At 39.8% G+C, this 23175-nt stretch overlaps 1 protein-coding gene across 9 annotated transcripts in view; it reads left to right on the top strand.

Annotated features, from left to right (window-relative positions):
• MLIP (muscular LMNA interacting protein) overlaps positions 1 to 23175 on the top strand; it is a 111586-nt gene that overhangs the window by 71171 nt on the left and 17240 nt on the right. For 2 of the 9 annotated variants that reach the window (XM_062626172.1, XM_062626168.1), the window contains 4 exons: positions 640 to 684; positions 2290 to 2334; positions 11960 to 12085; positions 16820 to 16986. In XM_062626172.1, coding sequence (XP_062482156.1) covers positions 640 to 684; positions 2290 to 2334; positions 11960 to 12085; positions 16820 to 16912 — 309 coding nt within the window. In that variant the 3' untranslated portion in view covers positions 16913 to 16986. Of the gene's footprint in view, positions 1 to 639; positions 685 to 2289; positions 2335 to 11959; positions 12086 to 16819; positions 16989 to 23175 lie in introns of those variants that run through there. The other 7 variants (XM_062626171.1, XM_062626169.1, XM_062626174.1 and 4 more) reach the window with 5 other exon arrangements.

Below are 23175 nucleotides of genomic sequence, written 5' to 3'. Positions count from 1 at the left end.
AGCATCCAAAACCTACTTCCTTGGGCAATTGAGAATTGAGCCTTGACCAAGCTGGAGGCCTCTGTTAGCAGTCATGACCAAATAAAGGGGACAAAATTGAGTTTAATAGGATGCAGCATAGGGACCAGAAGTGCCTTTATCAGCTAAAGTGCTTATAACAAAATGCTTTAAACTAAGTGTAAAAGAGGGTCATAGACAGGAAGGGAAAAAAAGCATATAAGAAAATACCATAGAAATAGCATGGATTAGTCAGATGAAAGCAAGTTCTTGCAAATGAGAACATGTAAAGATGCCATTTCAGGTTATTTTGTGAAGAAATTTAACTTAAAATTCATGGGGGAACCACAACTATGGCTATCTAATAATAACATTTTGTTATGAGAGTTCTCAGAGGTAATTTAAATGCCTTCCTCAATAGAGTGGGATAATTTTCTTGAGCAGTAAAAATTAAACAGTATTTTCTACAATGAACATATCAAGCAAAACTTTAAGATAACTTATGTATTGCATTAATCTTTCTGGAAAACTGACGTTTTCTTGAATTTGAGCAAGCAAGAACTGTCACAATGATGAAAATCTCTTTGGGTTACTCCTCAAAGTAACTCTTTGCTCTTAATATATCTATTTATTTTATACAAGGTGTCAACAGCACTGCAAAGAGCAGCTGGGCGTGAAACCAGATATGTGAGTACTTTTATAATTACATTTTGCGTGCAGAAATGTCTAATTTGTCTGCTTTTGATATAATACTTAGTGTGCACAGGCATCTATTATGACAAATGGTGTTGACTGGTACAGAGAAGTGAGTGTGTTAGAGCACTGGCAGTTGAGACTTGAGATGTTTTCCCACTGCTGTAAATCCCTCATGGCCAGAATCTTTTCAAAGCGGTGTATATTGTTAATTTTACCTGTGTGAATATGATATTAAAATTAATGTTTTCAAACACCTTTTTTGTTTTTTCCTTTAAATGTGTGGCAAGAGCTCAGCTATTTGGTAAACAGACTGTTATGGGTGCTGACAGGTGCAGTTATTTGGATTTAGCCTAAGCCCTTTAGTTCTTGCCTGTCCATTAGAATTTGGGGTTGACCCAAACTTTCTTTCCAAGATACAGAGCTGGCTGAAACCCCCTAGTTTATCCTGAGATGATGAAAATCTGCATGTCACAGACACACACATTTTAGCATATAAAGAAAATCTCTACATGGAGTCATCTCTTCCATTATTGAAACATTGAACCAAATTAACATTTTAATTTTTACTAGCATACACAGTTACTGCAGGTTCCATATTTCACTTACAACTCATCTAGTCCTGTGTTGAGAAATCTCTGCTTGCTATTCATCATTCAGCATTTCTATTGAACCTCAAGTCAAAGCAATGCTGCTAAAGCAACCGAGGCCTTCCAGTTTTATGCCAGCACAATGCTTGACTGATCAATTCAATTTTGCTTCTTGAATGTGGTGGTATGCATATTTTATTGCATACTGTGATTTTTACTTGACAGATTGTGCTGGCTCATACTAATTAGAAAGAATATTGGAAGACACCTTTCTGATGAAATAGAAAAAGTGTGTTTCAGATGTAGTCTGTGAGAACAGAATATATTTAATAACACTCCAGAGCAGATCTCCAGCTCCCAAAGCTGTGGCTGACATATACCATCAATTCAGAACCGCTGTGTTAATCCAGTGCAACTCCTGCCATGCTTGAAGGAGTTGATGGGAGGGATCAATGCACCAGAAATTCTGAATATCAGCACTGCATGGATAAGCATGTGGCACATGGCTATTTCACATACATGCATAAATACTTTGCATTCATCACAATTACTTAGATTGGGGTAAATACAGCTTCAATGTATACTCAGAAAAAGAAAAAGTAATGCTTGAGTAGGATTGTTCTGGTTTTCATAATGTGAAGTCAGAAAGATGATAAGGTTGGACCAAAGTCCCAATACAACTGGCAGTGTTAATAACACTGATGCTGTAAGCTAACAGACAATGGCAGGTAAGAAATGTCAGGATTTGTATTTTGAGATTAGATTGTGATGAAAAAGTAGAATTTTGTTTCCCTTGAAAAAAAGTTTCCCTGAAATGTTAATGATTGGCATTTATATTTGGTTGTACCTAAAAAACACTAAAATAACACTATTTTAACTTCTCTTACCAATTGCATACCATTGCATCAGTAGTAAAAGCTTCCATGCTGCTGTCCGTGGATTTTTCTTGTCATAACTATAATCGCTATGATATTGTATGTAATGCTGTATGTGTTTATCTTTTTTGCAGGCCAGCCTTTACAAATCAGCACCTATTGTAACAGAGAGTCAGCTGGTATGTATTGCACAGCTGTGGTAGGCTGTTTTTCAAAATTTGCCTAAGCACAATATCAAAAGTAATTATTATTACTTTCTTAGTACTTTGAAATAAGCCGGAGGAAATATCCTCCTACAAAGCTGCATTGCTTCTACAGGCTCATATTGCTTTCTTCTGTACTGAATACACACCTGTTTGAAGTAACTGTAAATCCTGACAGTACCTGTAAACCCATGGACTAATTGACAAACTAGAGAGTCTTGCTGAATCTTGAGGTCTATGACAACTATATTTCTTGGACCCTTTTAAAATCCCACTTCTACAATTTTGTTTATATGCAACAATGTTCTGGCATCTATTTTCTTCTTACACATCACCTTAAATCAAAGCTGGTTTAACTAGTGAAAAGCAAGTGTAAAAATCAAATAAAGAAAGGGAGATTATGCAAATTCATTTTAGCTCTGATCACGATTTAGTCCTGTTGGAGCCCAGCTTTCTGAAGAAGAGTCAGAAGAGAGGTCATGGATCCTATCCTAGTGGCAGTGACCACAAATGGGGAAAAATGAGAAGTGGATGAGAAATTTTTCCCATTGTAATTCAGCTAATGGAATTTTAGGGAATTCCTGAATCAGTTTCTTCTGTTTAGTAATCTTTGACCGCTTCTTTCATAATTTTTCCAGGTACATTTTGAATCTTATTATACTTCAACGTTTTGTACAACAAGTCCCTACAATATTCTGCAGCAATAGGGTTTAGTTTTCAATCATGCATTGTGGGAAATAGTACTTTATTTATTTTAATCCTACTACTTGACCTCTGTTCTTGTACTGAAATAGCAAGTCATTCTTTCTTCACTTTCTAAATAATAATTATATTCTAAGTATTAACCATAATACCCCACACTACCCTATCAGACAACTTTTACATACAGAAAAGTAAAAATTGATTAGTTGCTCTTTGAGAAATGTGGATACTGTCCCATATCCTTGATGAACCTCATTGTCCTTTTCTGTATCTTTTTCAATATTTGGTTTTGAGATTGGGAGATTAAAACCATAAACTACTCTTGTCTAGCTCTGAACACAGTACTTCTTACGTGACAGCATAATAAGAGTCTTTATTGTTATTTCTATTCCTTTCTTAGCAGTTCATAGTAATTTATTTAGTTATTCCTTGTATTGAGTAGTAAGCCAATGTTTGCATAGTACTGTATACAATAAATCCAAGATATATTTCCTGAGTGGTGACACCTAGTTTTGGAGCTAACTAGATCTTCACTGCCTGTGTAGATTTACAATATAGCTTAGTTTTTCCAGTGAAATATATCAATGTTGAATTCAGTTAAATTTCACCCTTTTTATCATTCATTCACTCAGTTTCGTAAGATCTCTCTGTAATTCTTTGCACTGATATTTTATTTTTACTCTCCTGAATGATGTGGTATAACTGTCAAACTTTGACACCTTACTGGCCACTCTGTTCTAGCTGATCTGTTATCCATAACTCAAAGCCCAGATTCCAGAGCAAGTCTCCAAGGAACTCTTTTGTGACTTCCCTGCATTGTGAAATTTGAACATTTATTCCACGCTTTTCCTTCCTATCTTTTAATTTGTCCACAGAAAATACTCTCTTTCATTCCGTAGCATTTTCATTTCCTTAGTAGACCCCACTGAAAGACCTTCACCAAAGTCTTTGGAAATCCATGTGCAGAATGGCTGCACATCCACTGAAATTCATAATCTGTGCTGCAGCTTCATTTTGTGATACCTGACCGTGCTTCTAGGACCTGGTGGGAAAAAAAAAACCAAATACTGAGCCTCACAGAAGATGGTCTGTGGTTTCTGACTTGATTTCCTGTAATGTGTGTTTCTACATGTTGAAAGATTCTCATACTGGTATTTTAAACACAAACTACATCTGCTGTATCAGCCAGCTTTCTTGCATCACTGACTCTAAAATAGCTTTAAAATATTTATGAGGCACAATTGCCCTTTGAAAAGACATTACCTGTTTTTTGTTCAAAAATATAGTAATTCTGTTCTTTACTATAATTTGTTCCTACTACGCACAGCTTAAAATGACACACGTAGAGACTGGTGATTCCTTGTTCCCTTCAGGTTCCTGTAGTAAAACCTGCCCCACAGCTGGCACTTCTCATTCTTCTGGAGCTGATTATACCTGAAGGAGGAAGTTAAATACCACAATTCATAGTGTGGAAATTTCACACTGGAAGTGCTTTAGAGTTTTATTTATTCCTTGCACTTTATTTGCTCATGTTATTGATTTGTTCTCAGATCTGTCTTACTGACACTGTGCTTCATACATTTCCTCCAAATTACTTCTTTGCCAGTGTGAGAACCTCCTTAAGTCTTCCTGTGAAGAAAGTTGAAGTGAGGAATTAATTTTCAGCCTTGGATTCCTCTTCTTCATGCATCTTTTTTGTCTTGATTTTATCTACTGGCCCTATAGACTGTTAGTTGTAAGGAAATTTAGCCATTTTTTTTTTCTCTTTCTTGATGTAATTTATGACATTTTTATATTATGGGCTCGATTTTCCTTTTTTTTTCTTTTTTCTTTCTGTAGATTGTATTTGAGTACAACTTCCTGACTTTGGAGCTTTTTCCTCCTTTTTTTTTTTTTTCCCACATCTTTGCACTTCTTTGATGCTCTTTGAACATCAGTATTGATCTCTTAAAGTCTTATAATCTGACGCACAGCTTCTCCAAAACATTACTGTTTTAAGTAGCATTCACAGCACTTATAACTGTTTAATACTTTTGGCAGCTTCTTTGATTTCTGTCTTTTTTTCTTAACATTTTAATTATTTAACTATATATTTGAATTCACTTGTTTCAAACTGTGATCACTACAGTGGAATTCTTGTGTGTTCAGACAGCAAACCTGTCTCTGAGCACATTGTGATCTTTATTTGTGAATGATTCTTCTTCTGACTTAGAAATTTTGCAGGATTTATGATTCAGCTAATTACTTCTTCTGCCTTGGAGTCTCTGACTAGCTATACCAGAGACTGATTTTTATGGTGACCAGAAATGTTATCTGCCTCTCAGCTATGTGACTTTAATCCAATGGACAGGTGAAGCGTTAGGCTTGCCACTGTGACTCTTATCAACAGATTTTCTATTCTTAAAAGATGACTATGAATGATTTATGACAACAAAGTGCAAAACCATACCCAGCACACCAACACAACACATATTATTGACATCATCATTAACTGTAGCATCTTAAGCAAGTAAGGCAAAATTCATGTGGGACCAGTATTGCCTATCTTAGTACCCAAATATTTTATGTTTATTCATTTTAATGCTGCAACAGTCATTTGTAGGTTTTGATTGTGCAGTAGAAGGGTTTATTTCCGTTGTCCCCCTCCTTGCCACCAGCCTGGACAGTCAGCAGTGCCTGAGCAAACCTGCTCCCTTTTCTGGTCCCAGACTTGCAGACTTGCTCCTCTGTTGGCTGCAGAATAGCAACAGAGGTGAGTGCCGTGTTCACACTGCTCTTACTGTGGATCTGTGCCTTTTCTCCAGCTGTTAAGGAAAAAGCTCATCCCTGTACAGTGAATAAAATGGAAAGGGGCTAAATATGTTGATTTTAATTTTGGCTTAGTTTAGCACACAGTATAGTATCAGACATCTTGTTGAAAATTTGTGTTTTTTGAAATGCAAATATTTCAGTCTGAACAAAAATAAAGACAACTTGAATTTCAAACAGGTGACTGTCCTTATTCTCTGTGCTCTGGTGTAAGAACTGATGCTGCTTCAGCATGGAGGTGAAGAAAATAATTATCTTTCCTTCCTAGGCTTTCAGTGATGTGAGTTTTACTATTTAGCTGGAGGAAGAGGAAATTCTTTTAACCATAGTTTTATGCCTTCACACCTTCAAATGTACTGAAGGAGAACTTTGTCATAGACTGATACACTGCCTGAAATGTTTTATTGCATTTTTGCAAGTGTAAGCCTCTACAAAGGAAAATAAAAAGAAGGTAGTATGTTCAATTACATGTTTCCTTTTGAGAAGACTTATTTGTGCAGAAAAAAAATAAAAGGGGAATATTTTAGGGTGTTTCACAGTTCAACTAGACAAAGCCTCTGTGTTTGTATTGTTAGGGCAAACCCCATCTTTTTGCTGACAGTGGCAACTGCAATACTCTTTTATTACACGGGAGCCAATTCCTCACTATCTGAAAGCAGGTGTTGTCAACAGTTTAAAGGCTCTTTAGGTAACTTTGGCTTCTCAGTGCTGACAAAAAGATGACTGCATCAGCTGAGGCTCGCTGCATTACAAACTAGCCCCATCTGTCCCAGGGTCCCTTTCCCCAAAACTAAAGATTTTGTTGGAAAGAACTGGAAATGGTTCCTCTGGTTATCCCAGTTGAAGCAGAAGGCTTCAAAGACTACAGTTTGTACAAAAAGTAAAGACCGTGCAGCCAAACAGATAGAGTCAGTGCTTACTATTTGTCAAGAGGGCTCTGATGGACTTAGAGTGGAAAGAAACGAAAGATGGCCGCTAACTTTTATCACAAGGCTAGCTCTCCTGTTTTGTTATGTATTTTTATCTAATCATGTCTTATCTATGTTAATTATTTGTCTGGTTGTCTCAGAGGCAGGCTGCTTCAAAACAGCACTGCATTGAAAATACATGAAAGAGCCAATTCCTTGTTAAACATTAAGAGGTAACTTCCTTGTTTGTAGAAAAGCTGTTCAGGTATCCAGAACACCTTAATGTCTATGTAGTTACCTAGAGCACCTCAAAGAGTGGCTGCAGTCATTGCTAGCTAACAGAGGAGGAGGGTCTGATCCTACACTGGTAATCTCTTAATACTCTGGATAAGGGGAAGTGACAGTGATTCAGACAGGAAAATGTGGGATGCAGAGAAATTTGGGCCTTTTCTGAGAGGACCAGGATTGCAGATGGGACCTTATCCACCAGTTTCAGCAAGATTTCAGGGACAACCAATGTCATGATAACAAAGGGAAAAAATAGAGTTGAACATAGCCATACACCTGCAGATGAGTAATTCAGTCTTCTGACTTTTGAGGGAAATATCACACAGGGCTCTTTTTCATACACCAAAATTCCTTTTGCCCCTGAGGAAGGGTAGCCATGTCCATACTGCCTATCAAGAGGTGCCCTCGCCCAGCCTGTCCTGCTATTTCTGACTGTGTGTTTGCCAACCTGAGCCAAAACCATGCCAGGAAGTACCCTGACACCAAATCAGTACAGCTGAGTATGGGTCAGCTCTGGAGCTTGCGTCTTGGCCCTGTGTAATTTGCTATTAGGGGAGTAGCCCTATGATGGCAGTCCATTGCTATGGTAACAGCCTTTATCATTTTTCAGTGCTGTTTTAGGCAAATGCTTCCTTGGCAAAACTAAGTTTCAGTTTGTTTCTCAGGAGTGTCAGTTGTGCTACCTGCTATTAAATGAGGGGTTCAAGTTTTTAGGTTTGGATCAGAGATTTGATATATTTTGTCAGGGTGCTAATGAAGTATTTCAATTTCTGGTTGCTGGCTGATATCTGTCACTTTGTTAGCAGAGTCAGACACAAACATATGACTCAGTCAACACTTGAGTGTGTGATGTTGTTTAGAAAATGCTCCCTTAAAAGTATTTCCACAAAGTGCTTTTGGAAGAGGTTTCTTACATAAGGAGAGTAGCTTATCCTTGGTGATTTCAGGTGCCTCAATGGGCCTTTAATTGCATGGTGTGAAGGAGTGCTAGAAGGCCACAGGTCCTTTGTCTGTGTGATGATGACTTGATAACAACTGTAGCTTTCTTTTTATTTTTATACTTACTTTTCTGTAGAAAGCCAGAAGTCTTTCCCTTTTGCAAACTCTGCTCAGAAACTTTGGAGAAGAAAACAAATATTTTATAGTGAATTCTACAAAGAAATAATCGTGAACTATGGACTATAAATTTAAGTGAACACCATATTTTTCACTAAGTTAACCTTTGCAACGAAAGAGTTTTTAATGCAACTCAGCAGTTATTATCCTTTTTAAAGAATGAATATCACCTCATGACTGATGTTTTTCTTTCAGTTGAATATACTTCTTATTTGATGAGGTAGAAGAAAAGGCCCCAGCCCATGGAAAGGAGGGAGGGGATAAACTACAAAGATAAGGGAAAATATTTTGCTGCCTGGCCCTTGCTCTTCCCAAGCACGTTGTGCTTTTCTGCTCCTCTGCCAGCTTCACCTCAGCACCTGAGCACTGCTCTGTCCTTTCCCAAGGCAGAAGCAGATGCACAAGGTGTGGAGACTTCTCTTGCCTCCTGCACCCTCCCCTCTGATAGGCACCCCTCCTACCCTGTCCTTGCTGGATGCCTGCAGGTCTTATTTGAAAGTGATCAACAATTCAGTTTACACGATACATCTGGCAATATCAGATGCCATCATAGTAAGCTTCTCTTTTATTCCAGATACACTGCTTAAGTGTATTGCTCTTGTAAATAGGCAGTATGGTGTCATTAAATGTACATAGTCTAAATTTCATAAATAAATCTAGTAGTGAAAAAGGTTTCTTCTCTGCATTTTTATACCCTGCTGGGTACTGAGGGTGCAGAGCTATGACAGCACCTCTTCCTCAGTCTCAGCTGGGCAAGCTGTCCCTCTGGGCTGCAACCACAGAAGGAGCTTAGCGTCAGTGCTGTTGTTATCTGTATCAGTTGTGACAAAACCCGCCCATTTTCTCAGGGATAGCTGTAACAGAGAAGAATTGACTTATTTAAAAGTTCAAATTCAATCACAGATTCCTCCAGGACTTCAGTACTTCCCAAATTCCAGTGAGAATGCGAAGTATTTTCTTCCTTTTCTTTGTTTACAGAACAGGTTGTGTATTTTAAAATTATCCCCTAGCCTCCATTTAGAGTTTATGCCACAATCCATCATGTCAAACTTTACTGTAAGGATTCTGAAAATCACAGATGTACTAAATTGACAAGTCAATAGCCAGTTTTTCTGGTTGGCTGGTAGCTATCTAAGATCTTTTCTTGGCTAAATAATCCAATCTGTCTGAAATGAGGGGTATCACACATCCATGCTAATTAAAGTCTCTAAAACTGCACTTTTCTAAGTGAACTCTTAAAGATACTGTCACTCAGTCACTGAGGTGAGTGGCACTGGTGCCAGTGCGATCCACAGCAGAGTGCTCTAGCATGGAGCACAGGAGGGTTCCCAAACACGAGGAACCTCAGGGGATCTGAGGGAACTGCAAGGAGCCTGCGGCTCGTGTGATAGTTGCTGACATGACCTGGGGAGGGGAGCTGGGAGCAATGGCTGCCAAGCCCCCCCGTGTATAAAAGAAGCCCTTAGGGATCACCAGTGACCAGAAATGCTGCCAACAGTGTGGGCAAACAGGGCATGGAGTGTGGCAGTTCACACAGAAGGGTGTGCAGGAAGGTGCTGAATCTCTGCCAGCTTGACTAGGGAGCAGTGGTATCTACCCTGCAGAAAGCTATGGCCTCTCTAAGCTTGCATCCACCACAATGGTCACAGCTGCCCAGGCAGAGCTCTGGTGGGAGCACTTTGCCACCCTGGTGCCAGCTGCAGCCTGTGCCCTGCTCTTACACTGGTGTTGCACAGCAGCAATGACCAGACCTGTGGGAGGTGTGCCCAGGTAAAGGAACTCTCTCCTTAGTGACAGAGCTCAGGGAGAACGTTAGTAGACTGAGGACTATCAGGGAGAGTGAAAGAGAGAGACACAGGCTGCCTTCCCTGAGACATACCCAGCAGGCAGACAGTATGTATGATACGGAGGATTCCCTGTTCCCTCTCTGCCTGGCTGAACACAGCGACTTAAGGGATTTGGGCAATGGTGACAAATTACTGCTCAGTGCCTGGATGCATCCATCCTCTGGATGCCGCACCTGCCCAGGTGCTCCTGCATGAGGGGTGTGAGGCTCTGCAAGTGGAACAATGACAAGGATAAAGGTTCATCTAGCATGGAGACATTGTCAAGGTTGAGTTGTCCTATGTCCTGTGTCAAAATTGCTTCCATAAAGTTAAAAAAGACAGGTCATTGTCATAGGAGACTCCCTTCTGAAGGGAACAGAAGGCCCAATGCACAGACTGGACCCACTTCTTATGGACATCTGCTGCCTCCCTGGGGCCTGTGTTAAAGATGCAAAGAGAAAACTTCCTATAGCAGCCCTCAGATTACTATCCATTATCAATATAGTACAGCCCTCAGATTACTATCCATTATCAATATAGTACCGCGCTCAGGTTACTATCCATTATCAATATAGTACAGCACTCAGATTACTATCCATTATCAATATAGTACAGCACTCAGATTACTATCCATTATCAATATAGTACAGCACTCAGATTACTATCCATTATCAATATAGTACAGCACTCAGATTACTATCCATTATCAATATAGTACAGCACTCAGGTTACTATCCATTATCAATATAGTACAGCACTCAGATTACTATCCGCTCCCAATTTTTCAGGTAGGCAGTGACAAAGTTACAATAAAAAATCCAAGGGCAACCAAGAGAGACTTCAGGGCCTTAGGATGACTGGCAAGGGATCACGAGCGCAAGAAGTGTTCTCCTCTATCCAACCAGTTGCAGGGAATGAGGAGGGAAGAAACAGGCAGAGCCGCAGATCAACGCCTGGCTCCGAGCCTGGTGTCACCAGCAGAATCTGGGGTTCTTTGGTCGGGGGTTGGTCTGTATAACTCCAGGTCTGCTGGCAACAGATGGGGTTCACCTCTCTCAAAGGGGAAAAGATCTTTGCACAGGAGTTTGCAGGGCTCACTGAAGGATATTTAAATTAGATTTGAAGGGGGCTTGCTAGATATAATCCTGAGGGTGGCAAGCCAATGTCTGAGAGATGGCATGCAAGTGAGATCCTTTGGTCTGCTGTATCAGGTAGCTGATGAAGATCCATGTGGCAGCAAAGACAAGGGGTTATTGACATGTTAGCAACCGCAGAAGCACCTGGGAATGGTCATGTGGGAATCAGGGCTTCTTCTCCTTAAAAGGTGGTAGAATCAATAGCCCAACTGAAGTGCAAGCAGCATGGGTAGCAAACAGGAGGAGCTGGAAGCCATTGTGCAGCATAAAACTGCTACGATTCTATGAAGTTCAGCATGCAGTCACTGATACTGTTCCCCAGAAAGACTTTGCCCTGATCTATTGCTGCCTGTGTGTAAGTTAACAGCATCACATGTTGCCCTTCCTTGCTTCAAAGTTACTGTTTTGAGGAACCCAGAAAGGAATGTGCAGCATGAAAGCAGATGTGTGGTTGTGCATAAGTGTGACTTGATGAACTTATCAAGATGCAGCTGAACAGCTATCACAAACAGCCAGCAAACCCCACAAGCCTGACAGCCCAGCATCTATTTTTGTGTTGACAGTAAACAGATGTCAGTGGTGAGGTTCTGGGCATAAAAACAGCTCTTGCTGTTTTAGTCCAGAATCTGTAGTAAAAGTAGGCCAAGCAGCATGACACCTGCATAATTTTAGTGGTGAAATAAATTACTGGTAAAATTAAAAATACCCTAGTCAGTACAGCTGCTCTGGAACTGACCCAACAAATACTCTGTGAACTGTATTTTATTTTATTTTATTTTCTTCCATTGCTTTTCCCACGGCTGTGTTATGGGTCAAGACAAAACCTGGTGTCATTCGTCCGGTGCTGGTGAAAGGAAAGAGTGCACAGCAAAAGGAGGAGCCCTATCAACCCAATCCTTTTAAAAAGTACCTTGAAGAAATCAGTGATCAAAATACTGAGCAGGTGAGTAACTCTCACTCTGGAGGATTCTGTAGCCTCATTTAGTTTTCGTAAAGATGATTGAATAATCTTAAACCCTTCTTTTGTCCTGGTCTCTTCTTTTTTATTGTGAAGTTAGATGATTCCCTAATGGTCACTGACTCCTGGAGGAGAGTCTCCAGGCTGGATATGGGCAGCTGGGCTTTCTAAAGCGTCATGTTTTTTTGGTGTGATCTGAAAGCCTGTATGTTGAGGAGAGGACTTTTTATGATGTCTGCAGGAAACACTGTACAAAAGAAAGCAGAAATCCTGTGCTCCCTTGTCAAGCAGGTGTCTGGATCAGATCTATTAGAAAGTCTTTCATCCATTTGGGGTCCAGATCTGAATCCTCTCTAAAGAGAAATGAGGACAGCAAGGATTGGGCTAGGTTCATTCTTCCTTCTCCAAAGGAGATTGGAGAGGAGTCTCAGTGAGTTTCTGTGTCTCACCCCTGTCTAGCTACCCCAGGTCCAAGCTGTCCTTTCACAGCTTGAGAGGATAGCTCTTCTATCACATGTGATAGGCACTAAAATGTAGCCCATGGGCCAGCAAAAGTGCTGTCTTCTCCCGCAGACCTCTGCATAAAGCCACAGGGTCACTTTGCAAAAACACATCTTGAAGTTTGCTGACCTTGCCTTAGAGAAACCCTAGACAAATGGTTCTGTCAGCCTTTTCTTGTTCATTTGTATTTGTATATTTATGTGAATTAAACCTTAACTGCTGTACATAATCTGAATGTCCCTGCAAGAGCTTATTATTAACTTAACCAGCAGGTTTGGAATTTTCCATTTCCAGGGTAGTGAAATGAAGCCAATAGTCCTCTTGTCAGACACGAAGTGAATAAAGTAGCTTACCACTCAAATTTCTCTTCTATGCCTCTCACATTAGAGAGAGGCTTTAACAATGGCAGCCTTCTCTTCTCCATTTTAAAACTGATATATTTGTTGTTTTTTTTTATGATTTTCCTTTTAGTTCTTCCCATTTCTCACCAAAGTTCTGACTTGCTGTAGAACAATCCTAGCATTTCTCAAGAGTACCGCAGCATTACAAAGAGAGGAAGATTTATTTGTAGTGTTAGTGGGTTCCAGCAACACATATGGGTGGCATCAGAAGGTTTCTCATTCTACAGATTTTTATAGAATATAGCGTTTCCATAAAATATGAGAAAATAATAATAAAAATGATGATTTACAGTTTGTCTCTGAACTTCTGAGGCTGAGAGTGAATATTTGAGTTCCAAGACTCCACATGAGTTCATAGTGAGTTTTTCATGCTTTGACTTACTGAAAACCTTCTCATGCCAAGACGCTGTCCTGCCATTCACTTGGGATGAAAGAGAAAGAGAGCTGCCCTGGAGCTGCTGCTAGACCACCTCAGTGGGGCCTCTGCAAAGACAGGGGCAGCTCATACCTTCCTTTTATCAGGGCTGGGCACTGATTCTGCCAAACTTGTATTTTTAGGCAAATACAAACCTGGGGTTGTTGCCATAGTCTGAAGCTTTCTGACCTGTGAAACTAATTATAAAAATCAAACATAAATTACTTATGGTACATATTAATGACGTACTGAGGATGCAGTAAGTCCAGGAATAAATGTGGTAGTTTTAACGAAAGCCAAAATTATTTTACATAAATGCTATATATTAAAATGAGCTAAACATATTGTGCGCTGACTTCAATAGATGGAAAAGTTAATTTGACAATGAATACGTTAAGCTTGTGAGAAGAAATACTGCAGGTTGCTGTAAAATGATTGTTACTTTGGGAGATATCTATAAAGACTTTTTTCTGAAAAAGGAAGCACTTGGACCTGTATACAGATGGATTCACTGGCTTAACAGAAACCATTTTTGTTTGTCTAATAGAACAATCAGTAGTATGATAATAGCCAGATCTGGGGAAAATGCTGAAGTGCTGATCATGACAGCATGTTTATGATTTTAGCTTTTGCCTCTCAGAGTAGGTTTATGGTGCTGACATAGTCAGCACTTGCTGACACAAGTCTCTTGTGAGTGGAGAAGACTTGGGTGCCCACATGAGGATGTTCATAATCTTACAGCATCTGTGAAACTCTCCTCAGGGGTTTTAGTGCCTGTAGGAGAGCAATAGCAGTGCCAGTGGAACTGGGCTCAGTGCCCAGACAACAGCTTGAAAATTGCAGTGTTCATCTCTAACCATAGGGTTGTTAGCCTGTAAGGACACTCATTTTCCCCCTTCACCTGATTTCAGTAGTTACAATTTTTGGCTGCACAGTGGCTGGCTTCCAAAGAGTGGGAGGTGTTCTCACTAATATTACCCCAAAGTCAGGTAAATTGACTGCATTCATGGGATGTGAGGGCTGTGGATTAAAACCAGGAAGCTAGCAGTTAGGCTTCCTGCTTTCTGCAGAGGAGATGGTACTAGTGCACTTGTCCTCAAATAAGAGTATCTACTTTGGCTGAGGGCAAAACTGCTCATACTGTTACTGATTTTCCCTGGTTTTCTTTGGAGATCTTTCCACTCCTGGAGGGAAAAAACATTTCTGTTTTCTCCCTATCTCTCTGTTTTCCTTTCTCACTAATAGCATTGCTAATAAAAATCTCACTATGTGATGTTGCCACCCCTTTTTCATCCAGCCCTTCTTGAAAGGACAGACACATTCAGGCTGCATTGTCAAGGATGGTACAGACTAGATGAAACTCCAGATGGCCTCAGCTTTATTCTCTCTTTTGATTTTTCTTAGCCCTCTTCAGTATTTCCTCTCCGTGCCAATCTTCCCAATGTGACAGTAAGCACTGGTGACTATGTGGGTGACATTCAGCTTGAGACATATCGATGCAGCCAGCTGTAACTGCTGACCTTCAGCTTCATGTCCCTGTGTCGAACACACATTTTTTTTTTGCACAGCAGAGAGCAGCTTGTTTGCTTTTCATTTCATTAAGAAATGTCCCTGTGTGGAAAAGGCTGTTTCCCTGGTAAAAAAAAAACAGTAATTTTTGCTTTAACAGGCAGTTGTTCTCGTGCAGATAATCCAAAGTAGTGGATAGTGACAAAAAGAGATTTCTGAATTAATAAAGATAGATGTCGCTCAGCTCACAGAAAGCGCCTTTTTGTTTGGATTCTGGGAGTAGACTGACACTCGTGTGCCAATAAAATTTATAAACAAGGGAAAAATCCCATTTTATTTTGGCTTTTTCTCATATTAGCTTTTTCCTGAGGACATACACAATTTGTAACACTGGCTGTTCAGTGGATATCCCCCCACTAAGCACTTTCTGCAGACAGTGGTACAGACTGAGGTACCAGTATGACAGTATTAAGCTTCCCACGTTTTTAGATACCGTTTCTGGAGATGGTAATTTCCCCATTCTGAGAAAGATTTTTTTTTCTCTTGCTTAGTACATTTCATTAATGTTTCAGAAAATTTGCAAATATGCTCCAATTTGTTCAAAAAACAACCATAAAATATACTGGAAGTATATGTAACTCATGTCCAGTGCTGATGTGACTGGTGGTTTCATGAAGATTTTAATTGGAAACTAGGGAAATAGAATCTTTTGGGGGAAATAATAGGGGTTTTTATTACACATTAATATGAAGACAACTCAATGAATGTTAGAGAATTCATGTGCTTGCAAGCATTCATTGACAAGAATGTACATAGGCTCCTTTGTCATTAAAAAAGTAAGCCACTTTGGCCAGGGCAAGAATGAGAGAAAAATGAACTAAGGAGATACTAGTTACAAGTGGCATGAAGCTATGAAGCCAGTTTGCCAAGGTTTATCATTAATAAATAAGTAGGGCTGGTGCCACTGAGGAGGAGTGCAAGAGGCAGGAGGCAAGGTCTGTGTGAAGTGACTGCCGCCTGGTCCCCTTGCAGGTTCTTGCTGCTGCTGGTCTCTGATTCACTAGTTTGCTCGCTCTGACTCTTTCGGCAGCTAGTACATTAGGTTTTGATGGAACTCATCACAGCTCTTGTCACAAATTTTCTGGGTATTGTGCTCAAAGGCACAGCGTGCAAAGGAGTTCCCAGTCTAGACTCAGCCCACCAAGTGGGTGTATTGTGTCAGTGACCTAGACAAAACACGAGCATGAGATTTTTGCCAAAACCTGTGTATACATCCTTCACTCTATCCCAAATTTTTAAAAGAACATTTTTTGTTTTTAAAGGATTTTATTCTTTAGGTTTCGAACCCCATATATGTATTGTTTGGGGTTTTTTATAACCAGAAACACTAATAATTGCTGAGAACTTGCAGTAGTGAAATAGGCTCTGTATGTACCTTCACTGGTTTAACTCTTACATGGATGAAAAGTCTTGTTAAAAAGCCTGAAGTGATCCTGCTAGTACATAGATAAGGCAGACTTTCGTTTGTACTCTCAAACACTTTGATTTTGTTTTCAATTTTTCAAGTTTTCAGATTGATTTTGTCTTCAACCTACCCTCCCAGAAAATGTCCCAAAACATGGTTATGCAAGGAGATGCACTGGTCATCAGCCAAAGTGTGGCTGGTTTAATGGGTCACCTACAGCAGGGTTTTTTTCATGTGTACTTTCATGCCAATGAAAGTGTTTAGTGTAGAACAGTTGTATTGGCATGAAGGTAGAGTGTCTTTCCTAGTTAATCATCAAGCCCTGTGAAATGTAAAAAGGGTGCAAGGCAAGCACTTTGCTTTCTGTCCAGAGCTTTTTTCTTTCATCCATTAATCTTTTTTTTTTGTTTACTTTTATTTTTTCATAGGAGACTGCTCTCCTACACCCTCTGTATTCAACTAAACTGATCCCTCCAACTAAGTCCCCTATGTGTCTTCTGTCTCCCTTGCTGACTGTCTAAACACTGGACCTTTCTGCCACTTGCCTTTTCATCATGTGTGATGTTCAAGAGAATCCTTATAGCCCTTACAATCAAAACTCTTTGTACAATAAGGTGAGCGGCAAGTGTGGCGTGATTCAAGAGCTTTGTCAGGCTTTTATCCTTTCAATTCCAGGCAAAATTTAGGGTCAGTCCTGGCAGGTGCTCTGGGAGATGCATCTCAGACAAGCCTGTGTCTTCAGCATCCCTGGAGATATTGCTGCTTTTCCTTTCCTTGGCACAGCTTGTGTCAGGGCTTGTTTACTCCAGGCATGCCAGGACAGGGCTACTCCTTATTCAAGTTATTTGTTCTGGAAAGGAGGAATAATCTGTTTCATCCCTCACGCTCTGATTACTTTTGACATTTACCCATACTAAAGTAATGGGCTATTTCCTTTTTCTTGGGGACTGAGGGAAGGGAGGCTAACCTGAGAGAAATACAGGCTTTTCCAGTGGCTTTATCTGTCTTCTTGACAAGCAGTTGTCTCTTGCCCATACATAGGGCACCACAGCTTTGCTGACGGTGGTGTCTTCTTTGAAACAGCATGAAGTTAGACAAAATCTCAGTAGTCCAAAGTGTGGGTGACAAGGCTGCCTAATGAGCTTTGTAAGGTGAAAACTAGGCCCTGCTACTTAACTGAAGTCTTTTCAAAGAGCAGTTGGCACAGGGTGTTTACAATATGTCAAGTGAGCTCTTGTCTGGTGTTAGAAAAGCACTGGTTGTGGAAGTCCATAGAAGATGCTGTTTGGACCCACCAGATGCATCCCTCCCATGTCCTCTTTTCGTAACAGGACCTGGCTGGAAATGCTCAAACCTTGATTCCTGGAGAAATAACCTCACTCTAAGATGTACAGTGTGCTTTATTTAGGATGCAAGAGGTTAAAACACAGGCATTAGGTGCTGTATCTTTAGGCTATGTGATGGTTTCCTCTTCAGGAGAAGCACAGGGTAAAATACGACTTAATAGTTTTAGGCAGATTGGGAGCTGAGACTCCTTAAGAGAGAAGCTATCACCTCTGCAGAGAATGTATGTTGGTCAGCCACTGGACTTTGAAGAAATGCCTTGAAAAGCCTTTCTATGCCCACTGACTAGAAACATAATATAGGTTAATAGGCAAAGTCAACAGTGTCAGAAGCTGCCCCCTCTGTCCTGTGAAATGTATAAAATTTACAATTCTACCCACTTATTAGGATGGACTAAAACTAAGACTAAATTCAACCTTCTGTCCTGTCTTTGAGTCATCCTGAACAAAAAAGAACCTTTTCACATCTGCTAGACTGGGTTTTATTTTGTTTCAACTTTTACTAAACAGACTGACATTTATTTTAGACAGCAAGGGTTTCAACAAGTTTCCTGGTTCATTACAGGGCGTTCATGTGAATAAACAGTTCATATGACCATTGAAGCCAGCTTTTATAATGAAAAGAGGTATTAGCTGTTGCTAATGAAAACTGCTAGAAACTCAGAAATCTGTATGGGAAGATGAATAAGTTCTCTTAAGATAGTAAGATAGTGTAATTTTTTGGTGTATCATGTTAGCTGTTTTCTCAAACAGGAATACCCTTGCTGAATAATTGCTCAAATAAGGAATTTTGAAGCTGCTCTGATTTCCCATAGCACTGTGTACCCAAAACTCTTCTCTTGAATACAAAGGTCATAGGGCAGTCCAACCTGTGTATTTGCATTCCAACCATATGGTAATGATTACGAGGCCTCTTCATCCACAGTTTTTGATCTTAAGGAACTTTTGTCATTTCAGGCAACCTTTGTGAGCTTTGCAATCTGATAAATGCAGTTATACCTCTCTGATGTTAACAGGTTCTTCCTGCATAATGTTAGTATAAGAGCTATATTTTCTCTTTGGTTGCTTCCATTTCTCTGTACAACACAAGTTTTCTCTCTTGGGTCATTTGTTACTGTCCACTGTTAGCAAAGGTATTTCATGTGGCTTTCCTGTAAGCTTCATACATCTGTAAAGGTTTTTCATTTTACTTTTCTATTTTATACTTTTTAATGTGTCAGAGAGATATTAAAATTCCTTCTCCACCAAGTGGTCCATCTGTCAAATCTATGCCTCTCCAGTGTCATGTGGGACAGTGTCAAATGCCTTGCACAAGTCCAGTTAGAGGATGTCAATCACTCTTCCCTTATATATCAGTGCCATAACCCCATCATAGAAGGCCACCAAATTTGTCAGACACAATTTGCCCCCTGTGAAGCCATTCTGTCTGTCATCAATCATCCGCCTTATTGTCCATATTCCTTACTATAGTTTCTAGAAGGATCTGTTCCATGATCCTGCCAGACACTGAGGTGAGACTGACTGGCCTGTAATTCCTTGAGTCTTCCTTTTTTCTCTTTTTGACAATGGAGGTAGGTTTGGCCCAATACCTTGGGAAACAGAATAACCAGATATCAATACTGGGCTAATTTAATACAAATAGAGGTTTATTTACACAAGAAGTAAATATTAACCACTTAGAATATATTTTTAATCTGTTTTGGTTTATAGTATTAACATTCTTTGGTAACCAAAGGATGATTAATTTAGACCTTATTCACATGATCAATATTTAACATTTGAATCAGTATATGTTGATAAAACCCCTGACAATATTTGCCTCTTATTTCTGGCAATAGCCCTTGTGTACCTTGTGCTTGTGCACCACCCAACTATAGTCTGAGGTATTCATGTTTTTAAAAATTAATGTTTTTTAAATTTAATTTAAAAATAAATTATTTATTTTCATATATAATTGAAGTAGCAGAAAACACAATGCAGTAGACACAGTGTCAGGTGTTGAAATTTCAAACTGTTAGACCTGTTCCTTAAACAATATCCAGATATTATGGGAATTTCTTTCCATTCTCTACTAAACCTGGACTGTCACCTCTGTAAGTTCCTGGTGTTCCCCCTCTTCAGTTCTCCTTCCCTGGGATAAGGGATCGTATGCACTGTGACTCACTTGTTGCCTCTCTAGCATCTAGTAAACACTTGCTAAGTGTCTACATGGTCAATCCATATGTATTATATATAAGCTGCATTTCGAAGTATATGTTGTATTTTGCTTCATCTTCCACTAGAGGGCAAAACCCACTGACATAAATTCCTAACAATCATTTAAAATATGTTTTAAATATACCATTGAGAATGGATACAATGTGCCGGTGAAGGGCATTGCTATCTTTTACCTGCACTTTCACTGAACAAGTCTTCCCTTAGAAATGGGATATGGAAAAAAAACCCATAATGATTACCTGTGTCTTATATTAGAGATGTTAGATATGGTGAGCTCCTAAAACCAGAATAATTTCATTTGCTCGTTCGGTGTGTGAAAAAATAACAGCTTTCTCTATCAGAAACGGTGTATCAAAAGGACACTAAGGTCCAGGTTGTTCTTGTTTGAAGCTCCGCCGAATGCCTGAACCGTCATAGCTGATAAAATTACACAGATGAAGCTGAAAGATATACCTGGCAGCTCTTGTAGTTATAACTGTTCAGAGTGATGGAATCCATAAGCTGTGGCTCAAATAATTTCACAATGTGGTTTTAACTTTGATGGGAGGAGGAAGCATGAACAAAGCTATTGTGTCTATCCTTCTGCTTGGAGAACAGGGAAGGCTCCTTTCTTCCATGCACAGGCTGCTTCTGAAATAAGAATGTTGCCAATTCAACTGAACTGATTCTGTTTTCATTTGCCTTATGTCCCTTGTCCTCTCCTTCCCTAGTCTGCCCCCAGGCATCAGGTGCTGCTATTTTTAGTTACATTCCTTGGTCTTGAATAATTATGGGAGTTGAACTTTTTATTCTAAAAACTATTATTTTCCTTTTGTTTGGAATAAAACAGCTCAGTAAGGTGGACATGAGTACAACTGTTGCAGGGATGGAGAGCTTGTGGTAACACTCAGAACTGTGGTTAATTCCAAAGAGTGCTTCTGCTGGGAATCCCTTCAGTTTTTAACAGAGGGCTCTGTAGGGTGGAAGAGGACAACTCTGCATCCGGAATGTTGTATTCAGTTCTGGTCCCAGCAATTAAAAGCCGGAGTGTACAGATTGGAGACCATCCAAAGGAGAGCTGCAAAGGTGATCAAAGGGCTGTAGAATCTGCCCTATGAGGAAAGACTGAAGGAGTTATGTCTTTTCTTCTTGGAGAAGAGAAGGCTAAGGGGGGAACCTCATTACAGTATTCCTGTACTTAAAGGATGGCTACAAAGAGGATGGAGGCTTCCTCTTCACAGGAAGGCACGTGGAGAAGACAAAGGACAATGGGTACATCTTGTACTGGGAGAGGTTTCCTCATGTTGTATGAAGAATTTATTTACAGTGAGAACAGTCACTGGAACAACCTCCCCAGGGATGTGGTGAAGTCCCCACCACTGGAGGTTTTCAAGATGTGTTTGGACAGGGTGCTAGGTAATCTCACCTAGGCTCCCTTTCCCCAAAAAAGGTTGAACTCTTCCAACCTGGGCTGTTTGGTGATTCTATGATTCATATGGGGCATGACTGAATTAAATACCTGTCAAGGCAGACAGCATTAGATTTTGGGAAACCAGCTGTCATTTTGAAGGAGAAAGGAATGACCTGCCCAAGGGAGAGCCAGAGGATGAGCAGGTGTAGCTCCTTCAGCTGGGGACTGCCTCCTAGTCCTTACTGACTTTCAAACTTCCTCTTCTTTCTGTCTGCAAAGACTGAGAACATGATTCACGTACACCCCTGTGAAAATCTCTCTGTCAGCTAATTCTTTAGCAGTACAGCCTTAAAAATGGATTGGCAGGAATTGGATTTTTGCAAGAAGTACAAGATTTTTTTTTAAAATTGCCATTTCTGTATCTGATCAGACATTATTTATAAGAGGAAAGGTCTAAGCTTGCACAGGAAAAGTTTCTTTAATGCCCAAATTTGAACTCAAGCAAATTTATTTATTACATTTTTTTCCTGGACCTGAATGGATTTTTCTTGAGATCACTAAATGTTGTGTCAGCCTTCCATAATCACTTGCAGGTCTGCAGGCGTATAGGTAAGCAGAATACTTAAAAAGAATCTTTCTTATTTTTTAGATGAAATCAGTTGTGTTTACTTCACCATCCAATCTTCTACTCATTGGAGTTTGTGTTTGATTAATAGTAGCATAGTGGGGATTGACATTCTGTGAACACGGCAGCCTTTCAAGGTTGCCATGGAAAAGTACTTTTCTCCCCGACATCATCCCAGCTGCTTTTATTTCTAGAATAGAGTTTCTGTCTCTCTTTTGAATGGTGATATTTAAATGCTATACTTGTGTAGGTGTATTGTGGTTGATCAGCCTTCTACTGTCTGTGATCCTGACCAATTGCTTTAGTGTAGAAAAAGAAATCAGAGGCAAACAAGCCATTTCGTTAGTGCTGTGCTACAAATCGGACCTCCTCGTTGGGAAAGTGCTAATTCTTAATATTGTTGTGGCTCCTTTTTATGTCCTTTAATGGCATTGCTTGGGCTCAGTGAACTATTTAAATCATATTGTACTTAAATGACATTTCTATCACTTTGGGCTTGGTTTGATAATGCCTGCAGAAAATGCCTTTAGAGATCTTGCTCAGCTGATCTTTAAAGGAAGACATTTCTCCTAAAGAACTTTAGAAGGATCATAACCTGGTAATTGATTGCTTTCTTCAACAGAAGAAAGACGGTAGCTTAGGCTCAACAGGAGACACCACAGCATTCACTTAACAGGAAGATGTCTTAAGTCTGGTACTGCCTGGAAAGACCTCTCTTATGCGCTTCTCCAGAGAGAGCTTTTCCAAAGAAAAAGAAGGAATTGAATACCACTTCCTCACTCTGTTTGGCCTGGGTAGTTAGGCAATTTTAAGGGCATTGCTGTCTTATTTCCACTAGGAGAAGCTGTTGATGGTAGGACCCTGGTATCTTTGGTGTACTTCATTTAGAAATCAATAAATTGTTTTTACAAAGAATTGTTTTCACACAGAGTTGTTTTCTTGAACATGGTAGGATCAGATGCCCGCAGGCACTTTCATTAGAAATCAAATGTGCTTTCCAGTGAACACTGTGCCCAGAAGTGTCCTGGTTCTTTGGAGCCTACTTAGAGCCACTTCTGTTGTTTTCTGCATTCTTATTTATGCAGCTTGTATTTGCTGGGAAAGCTTAAACCAGTCTCAAGAACCAAAAAGTAGTTTAAAATGTTTTGGTTTTATTCTTAGAAATCTCCATGTAATATAAAACTTGAATTCAGTCTTATCCATGGTTTT

Source organism: Pezoporus occidentalis, unplaced genomic scaffold (assembly GCF_034315485.1).
Source record: "Pezoporus occidentalis ecotype Australia unplaced genomic scaffold, CSIRO_AGI_Poc_V1 ctg29, whole genome shotgun sequence".
Classification (NCBI taxonomy): Eukaryota; Metazoa; Chordata; class Aves; order Psittaciformes; family Psittacidae; genus Pezoporus; species Pezoporus occidentalis.
Note: the sequence above shows the minus strand (reverse complement) of the source record. Positions and strands in the feature narration are given on the sequence as shown.